The sequence below is a fragment of the Hesperophylax consimilis genome, chromosome 1 (assembly GCF_061612785.1).
Source record: "Hesperophylax consimilis isolate HC1 chromosome 1, BYU_Hcon_1.0, whole genome shotgun sequence".
In the NCBI taxonomy this organism is placed as follows: Eukaryota; Metazoa; Arthropoda; class Insecta; order Trichoptera; family Limnephilidae; genus Hesperophylax; species Hesperophylax consimilis.
The window spans coordinates 5,212,657-5,222,043 of NC_142836.1; the positions used below are offsets into that span (position 1 = coordinate 5,212,657).

The 9,387-nt window shown below is 32.8% G+C and overlaps 1 protein-coding gene across 1 annotated transcript; it reads left to right on the plus strand.

Annotated features, from left to right (window-relative positions):
• The first annotated feature begins 6,421 nt into the window (after window positions 1-6,421).
• On the plus strand, window positions 6,422-8,373 carry LOC149426170 (uncharacterized). Its single transcript, XM_089635937.1, has 2 exons — window positions 6,422-7,818; window positions 8,037-8,373. The coding sequence occupies exons 1-2, from the start codon at window positions 6,587-6,589 to the stop codon at window positions 8,254-8,256; spliced, it is 1,452 nt and encodes a 483-aa protein (XP_089492063.1). The 5' UTR covers window positions 6,422-6,586; the 3' UTR covers window positions 8,257-8,373.
• The last annotated feature ends 1,014 nt before the right edge of the window (window positions 8,374-9,387 follow it).

Here is a 9,387-nt window from a genome sequence, read left to right on the forward strand (position 1 = left end):
TTTGAAAACCTTCCCTTCAGGCCGCAATAATTTTTTGCCTTTCGACAAAATATTTATTTTTACACAAATACTAGAATGGATTGCCATCTTAGAATTCTTTTGTTTTTTCATAAATAAATTTGTACTAAATAAATACTAAAAGTATTCCATTTTGGCTACATTGACTACATTAATAAAATCATGACATAATTTAATTCAGTTTCAATAAAAATAACTTTGGATTGGGTTAAGTAGAAATATGATTTTCATTCGTCAATATAAAAATTACATGATTGCTACATAAGTGAAATTCACATTAATTTGAAATAAAAATACCGTTAAAAATGTAAATAATCCAAAATAACACATCTGCTCTGATGATGGACACTGTAATGCTGTCCGAAACGTTGGCTAAAGAAGGAGTTAGCGCAACACGGCATAACACCCCAAAAACAAATAACAAAAATTAAAAATGTACCTGAAGAAAACACGTCACTTCATGTAGTTAAGCTGTTTGTACAAATTGCTTTTCCTTTTCAACATTATTTCTTTCATTTGTTTTGCTCTTATCGATGTCCAAAACAAAACCCCGGACAATCTATTTATTTTAACTATTACATGTATATATGTATATCTCTTATATTATATGAGTATTTATTTATTTTATTTGTCGTTTATTATATATCATTATATTCTCATTGTACGTGTAATCTCAGTTATATTGCTTCAGCTATATTTTAACCCTACTTTATAATTACATTTCCCTGCATTATTATTATTTCCTATGCATATAACACAGATATTCTCCTATGTACAGTGTATACTAACGATTTTATGTATCACTTTTATTTATAAGCCTGTTTAAGCTTTTCTTTTTATTTTTAGACATTTAATAAAATATAAGTATGTACCCAGCTAATAAATTGTCTATTGTGATATTACAGAACATTGGCAACTCACTCTCTGACTGGAAAGTCCTCCCCGGCTTTCAGCGACAAGCCGGCCAAGATGAAACTGGATTCCAAGAAGATTTCCGATATTATCATGACTGTCTCCCAGATGTGCAGTGTGCAAGAAAATTTAGTCAGGTAAGAATAAAAATTCCTATCGCTCCTTATTATATTATGTGCATACATTCCACGTGAACATGATAATTATAAATATATTATGTAAATACATACCACGTGAACATGATATTTAGAAATATATTATGTAAATACATACCACGTGAACATGATATTTAGAAATATATTATGTAAATACATACCACGTGAACATGATATTTAGAAATATATTATGTAAATACATACCACGTGAACATGATATTTAGAAATATATTATGTAAATACATACCACGTGAACATGATATTTAGAAATATATGACCGGTCAGTGGTTGAGTGGGCATAGCGCTTGGGTCTCACCCGAGCGTCGCGTGTTCGATTCCTCGGCTGGCTAAGTCCTCCATCACAACACAAGCAACATTTTCGGCTTTCTGTGGTGGTAGTAGGAGATTTTCAAACATTGTTGGGTTATTCGTAACCCGGGAATGTTTGTCTTTCTTTTAAAAAGAAAAAAAAAAAAAATTATTTTAAATCACTAATATAAATTTAATAGTGTTGCAGCAAAATAGGCACGCTAAAACAGGATCTAATCTATCTTAACCACTTCCGGGCGCTCATGCAAATAAGCTTGCAAATAATTAAAAAATTACCAAATTCAATTAAATTAATTCATTCAATTAAAAAAAAACAGAAAATTTTATTTCTGCCAAAAATTAAAGACATTAAATAAATAGATTTAAAAAAGATTATTACATAATAATCAACCCGGAGAACAATAAAAAAATTATACATTTAATTTTTATATGACCTATCCAAATGTAAAAGAATATTTTCATACACACAATTCAAAATTATAATGGAGATATTTAGAATATTTTTAAATTATATATATCTCCAAATTACAGCTGTGTAGATAGCACTATCATAACCCAGACCAACGCCAGATACATGCCTGTATTTACATATTTCTAATTCTGACTACTTCATTGTTCCTTCCCTTTAAGCTCTATAAAAAAATTAAGCTGCCCCCGTTCCCCCCTCTAATGGAAGCTGGCTACGCCCCTGAATTGGTGGTTCCAATGAACTTTAAAAACGATATTTAAAAAAGACTAATTTGGTTCTTCTTTTCTAACAGGAATATAATAACCACAAAGTGCTCTGACGAGAACAAGATGTACCGCATGAGGATGGAGAAAAATAAGAATAAGAAGCTAAAAGAAACTGAAGCCGACCAGGAAAATCACTCCCCATAATTCCCAGACTGCTGCTAGCAGTCAGACTTCTGTCAGACTACAGGTGACTGCTGTCACCAAATCTACATCATTTTTTTATTGATTATTTTACCAATTGTCTTCGACAAACCTATTTTGTTACTTATTTTTAATCGTCTTTGAGAAAACTATTTTAATTACTTAATTATTTTTAACTGTCTTTGACAAAACTATTTTTAACTGTCTTTGGCAAAACTATTTTTACTATTTCCTTGAGAATAAAAGACTTATTTTATATAATAGACTTAAAAAAGTTTTTTTAACACGGAAAACTATGTAAAAAAATTTCAGTGCCTACGTATTGAAAAATGGAAGAATTCTAATAAGAATGAATATTTCCATTACATTTTGTTTATAAAAACAGAATTGACTGTCGCTGTCCAAAATCAATTTGTCATATGTCGTCAAAATGTAGTTAGCTAAAGAATTTAATTGTGTTGTAATTTTTTTCTATCGAAGAACAAAACTGTTCTATTTTAACTAAATTAAAAGCTATCCTTTGATTAAAGTTTCTGATCCTGAATTAAACCGTTTTGCTTTTTATCAAGCTCTAAAATATACCTGATAACAAGATAAAACTACTCTGCTTCTACTTAACTTAGTAACTCTGGTGACGTAATTTGGTACTTACTAAATAGTACATACTGAATTTAAGTATATTTTTCATTAAAAACTGGAAATTAGGTACTCAGAAAATCGGTAGAAAAAAACTTTATATAAGATACTATTTTGTAAATAATAATAGGTTAGCAGAGTTATTATTTATTTTATTCTTGAGTAGAACAAATGAAATTAATAAGTTATAAATTTATTTTGCTGTTATTGTTAAAAATGGTATTTATACCTCATTTATGCTTGACTAGGTATGTAAAGCAAGCCATAAATTATTAAATAGAAATATACAAATCTGTTTGTTGATTTTTAACTGTCCTTAAATTATCTGGTTCTGGAACAGTGCACTTATTTTTTATGTATGCCAATGTTACCCTCCATTTTAAATAAAGATTTTAATATTTATATCATTTCTATTTATCTTCCTACCATTGTAGTGTTCTATGGAAACAGGCTTGAATTGTAGTATATCTTTTATATTATTTTGGTGAAAAGTATATAAACAAACAAGTAGCCACTGGAAAACCAAGCTTATCCAACTACAAAGTGATGGTATATTGAAACATCACCATATTATTATACTGTTTATATGGACCAGTCTGAAGATGGCTATAATTAGTTGAAACCGGTAACGGTAAAAAAAAAAATAAGCAGAAAAAAGTTTAAAAGTGATTCAATATATCATTATAATGGAATTCCACTACGAATTGTCAGAATCAAAAATACAAGCATTATAAAGTGATGTTCTAAAGCAGTATGAGCAACCTTTTTAACCGGAGGGCCAATTTATGCGGGTGACGCAGGTACGGTAGAGTCAATACAGATTGACCTATTTAATTTATGCGGGTGACGCAGGTACGGTAGAGTCAATACAGATTGACCTATTTAATTTATGCGGGTGACGCAGGTACAGGAGAGTACATACAGATTGACCTATTTAATTTATGCGGGTGACGCAGGTACGGTAGAGTCAATACAGATTGACCTATTTAATTTACGCGGGTGACGCAGGTACGGTAGAGTATATACAGATTGACCTATTTAATTTATGCGGGTGACGCAGGTACGGTAGAGTCAATACAGATTGACCTACTTAATTTATGCGGGTGACGCAGGTACGGTAGAGTCAATACAGATAAACCTATTTAATTTACGCGGGTGACGCAGGTACGGTAGAGTATATACAGATTGACCTATTTAATTTATGCGGGTGACGCAGGTACGGTAGAGTCAATACAGATTGACCTATTTAATTTATGCGGGTGACGCAGGTACGGTAGAGTCAATACAGATTGACCTATTTAATTTATGCGGGTGACGCAGGTACGGTAGAGTCAATACAGATTGACCTATTTAATTTATGCGGGTGACGCAGGTACAGGAGAGTACATACAGATTGACCTATTTAATTTATGCGGGTGACGCAGGTACGGTAGAGTCAATACAGATTGACCTATTTAATTTACGCGGGTGACGCAGGTACGGTAGAGTATATACAGATTGACCTATTTAATTTATGCGGGTGACGCAGGTACGGTAGAGTCAATACAGATTGACCTACTTAATTTATGCGGGTGACGCAGGTACGGTAGAGTCAATACAGATAAACCTATTTAATTTACGCGGGTGACGCAGGTACGGTAGAGTATATACAGATTGACCTATTTAATTTATGCGGGTGACGCAGGTACGGTAGAGTCAATACAGATTGACCTATTTAATTTATGCGGGTGACGCAGGTACGGTAGAGTCAATACAGATTGACCTATTTAATTTACGCGGGTGACGCAGGTACGGTAGAGTATATACAGATTGACCTATTTAATTTATGCGGGTGACGCAGGTACAGGAGAGTACATACAGATTGACCTATTTAATTTTGCAGTCGGTGGTGTCGCAAACCTATTTATATTTTGTAAAATGGTAATTTTATAAATAAAATAATCACTGAACGCAAAAATAATACACCACAGGCGAAAAATCTTCCGAGGTCAAACCAATTATCTCATTGATATCATGAGAATATGATATTTCGGGCGAGTAGTTATTGCTTATTTGTTATTTGTGCTCATTTTTTATCCTTTGTGCCATACATAAAAAAAACCTTGTATTTTTTTTTTTTTTTTTGCTTCCGATTTTGTTGTCCGGGTTAAATCTTCCCCATAGGAAAAACTAAACCCTTCCACTCACTTTTCCACAAATGATCAGCTAGTCAATCAACACTATGCAAGTGCATTATATAAGTAAAATAAATACAAAACAATACAAGAACAACAACACGTCAATTCACCAGAGATCAAATGGGAAAAAAAAATTCACCGACTCCAGATATTTTCATATCAGAGGGTTCGGCTCGGTAGAACTTCTAACAGGGCCTATAAATCCTACTGATCCCTCAACATAAATATTTAAAAAATCTTTCGTTATCCTACATGTATTCAAAATGACCGACTTTTGCATCTTTATATATAAATTTTTTGATAGATCTAATACGCCTAAATTTTTAATGAGAGAGCTAGGTATAATGCCAGTAGCCGAAATAACGAATGGTAATATTTTTATAGTCTGAGAATGCCAAATTCTTTTTATTTATTAAAAATTATTAATATTGAGTTGTTTATTAAGTTGTTTATCATTGTCAAAAAATTTCACCAACAAATGTAGATATAATACATATGTTTCGATGCCATCTAGTGGGAAATTCGAAACTAACAATAATTATAATAATTCCTACAAAAATAAAGTTGGTTGTTTACAGGTGAAAAAATATAATAAGCAATAATTGTTGATTGAAATATTAGTACACTTTGAATTATTTGGCGGGTTGGGAATAAGCCTACGTAGCTTAGTGGTTCAGAGCACCTGACCGGAAATCACAAGGTTTGGGTTCAATTCCCATTGGTGGCATTTATTTTTTCTCGGGAGATATTTTCAATTTGAATGGATAATTTGGGCGAGTAATTATTGCTTATAATAATTTGGGAACAGAAACTGTTTAATATTTTTTACTGCAGATTTTTTGATATATTTTACTTGGTCCAGGCCGCATGTTGCTCATCACAGTCATCACTGTTCTAAAGCTACAGGTTACCCTTGAGGTAATTTTCTCACGAAAACGGCGATATACAAATAATTCAATCATTATTATTATTACAGAGAATGCCAAAAGATTAAATTGCAAGAATAAAAATTTATATCTACACACAATATCTCTACTTGCAAACAAAAGTTACTTGGATATTTTTGTAGACTGGAAGCAAACTGTAATATTTTTTATAATTTCAAATCATATAAGTAGATGTAGAAGTAGAAGTAGATGACATGTTTTATAATTTTAAATCATCTATTGTTATTTAGTAGAAACAGAAATAGTGTTACAATCAACGTTTATCCACCTGATTGCCTGGATTTAATTTTATCCCACAAGTAACACCATATTTACTTGTCAAGATTCTGGCGCCAGTCCAACTTTAAATATAGATTATTTTAGGAGGTGGGTTATGTATACTTTCTAGGTCATAATGCATCAAATTTCACTTGCTATGTTATTTCCTTAAGAATTAGTTGTTTTCGTGTCCCCACGTGTGATTGGAAGAGAGTAATAATCATAAAGTGAAATAGTTTGAAACCGTATTAAGCTTTGTTTCTTTACAAGTGTGAAAATGTCTCCCAAGTGTGAAGTGCCGCTATTAAACCAAATACCCATGTCCATAGTTGCTAAACAACTAGTGGATGTTTTAGCTGCTTTGGAAACGGATGATGATGTAGCTTTAACGTTCGTCGTATTAAAATCTTACTTTGAAAATCTCGGTGTAACAGGTGATATTTACCAAGACCTGCTAAACCTGATAATGAATTCAGAGTTTTTAGAACCGACAGCGAGATATTTCGCATTGAAGCTGCTACTACAAGACAATGTCAAGATGTTAGCAACTGGTATTTTCCCCGAAGGCTTCTACGAAAGAATTATAGCCACAGTCATCGATCAAGGAACCAATCTGACTGCACTCAATTTAAAGGGTATTTGGATCAAAGATGAACAGCTACACATGTTTTATGATTTGATTAAATCATTGCAGCACTTAAATGTCCTCAATATACCGTGCATTGCAAATGATGAAACCCTTAAATTTATCGGTGAGTTCAGTGAGAACTTGAAAATGCTCGACGTATCGGGAGAAACCGATATAACGGAGATTGGAATCGACGCTCTCTGTCGAGGTTGTCCGTCAATAAGAGAGACATTGACTGTTGTAAACATTGGAATGTATGGAGAAGAAAATGTGTGTCATACAGACGTTGCATTGCTCATTGCTAATTTACCTAACTTGGTGAACCTTGGAAGTTATTCTTTCGTTGGCAAATCCATCCATCACATAGTGCAATCCAAGAAATACCCCGATAACATTCAATCAAAATTACAATACATCCATGACACAAATACAAGTAAAGAAACAGCAAGGAGCATTGTAAAGGTATGTCCTTTATTGGAGACAATCTACTTTCAAAAGCCGGATCTTGGTGTTATTTCAATGATAGAAAAGCTGGAGAATCTTCAACGGCTGAAATTAAATAAATTCCCCTGCCACGAATTTCACCAACTAATAGAAAGGTGTGGGAGTAGAATTAATTCTATGATGCTGTCCCAAGCCACCGGTCCTCTCAACCTAACCCACGTTGCTGACAAGTGCAGCAACCTCATGTCTATAGAACTTTTTAAAATGGAAACATTGACCCACGAGGAGGAAATCCCATTCAGTAGGCTGGAAGATGTAGAAATTCTGCACTGCAATATCAGGACATCAACATTCAAGTATTTGATGACATGCGCTCCAAATCTGAGGAAAATGATCATAGGAGATGAAATAAAACTTAATGATGTTGACATGGCAAGGTTTGTAAACAAGTTTAAATTAATACCAAATTATTATTATAGTTTTCAATATCAATCAATGTTGTGTACTTTTTGTGAAGGTACTTCCATTTAGAATTACTTAATTTGAGCAATGGCAACAATTTACATCCCTGTTCTACGATAAAATACTAGTCCCTCAAGATTTAGGCAAAAGATTTAGTTGACAGTTTTGTCAGATAAACTTTTTTCTTCTTCAGAATGCTGCATCATAATAAATTTGACCATCTTGAAGGAATATGGTTTCCGAATGCCCCGCTTCTGACTCAAGAATCCGTGGAGCTACTAATGGAATATTGCCCGAAACTTCGAAGCCTTGGCCAGCTGAATGGATGGGCCATTACACCGGATGATATTGTACTACTAACAGCCATTATGGAGAGCACCAATACAAATCTAATTTTATCTCCACAAATGTAATAAATAACTTTAACACTTTTATATCTTTTTTATCATTTCTATTTATACATGCGTTTAAAACAATAGACTAGGATTTCAATATTCGTATTAATAATATATATTTATTGAAACAAATCAGTGATTGTTTTATTTTAATGACACATAATACATCTCCCTAGATGGGTATATTTTAGACACTTTGAACACCCTTTTTTGAACAAGTTTTTTGTTTACTTTCATTATTATATTTTTTTCTGTTATACTATAACCACTGGAGCGTTCTGCTATATGATCCATTTCAGCCTTGAACGCACTGAAATTTTTAAGGACGGGTTGTTTCGGAGAATCTGAACAATTCATCAAATTTCAACGTTCATTTTCAAGTTCTGTCAAAGACTTTTTCAAGTTCTGTTTTTATTTCAGTTTTGTCAAGCAACTAGCCTACAATGATATAAAAACAGAACTTGAATAAATCTTTCACAGAACCCGAAAATGAACGTTGAAATTTGATGAATTGTTCAAATTTTCCGAAACAACCCGTCCTAAGTGTTTGGTTTGGAAATTTCACACCCTCTACTATATCTTATAGTGCAGGGTATTCGTGGGTAATGTTCGCTAACTTCAGGGGGTGATTCTACATAAAATAAATATTCTTCTACAGAAAAATATTTTTTTTATGAGAAAATAAACATTGGAATTTCGAAAAAAGTTATTTATCTTTTTTACCATCATCTAGAATCACCTCCCGAAGTTAGCGCACATTACCCCCGAACACCCTGCAGTAATTTATTTATTTATTATTATTTTTAATGATAAACTAATGTTTCAGAGACGATGTTTTTTATTCATAGCACAAAGGATAACATATTATTTTTGAGCAATAATTATTAAGGTCGCGGGTTCGAACCCGGCGTGCGCAAATAAATTTTATTTGATTAATTGGTGTTATTTCACAATTAATTAATTAAAATTAAAATAATATATAGTATATTTGCGGCACGTTCCAGAGTGGAAGATACTACCAGTATCGCCCTGGTGTAAGACCACCATTCAGAATTGAATCGTTGCTCCAAATGGCTTTAGCCGTGTTTAGTGACTAGATCTGAATAGCCAGGTACTTCCCCACCTTCCTCTTTCCCTTCCCCACTTACC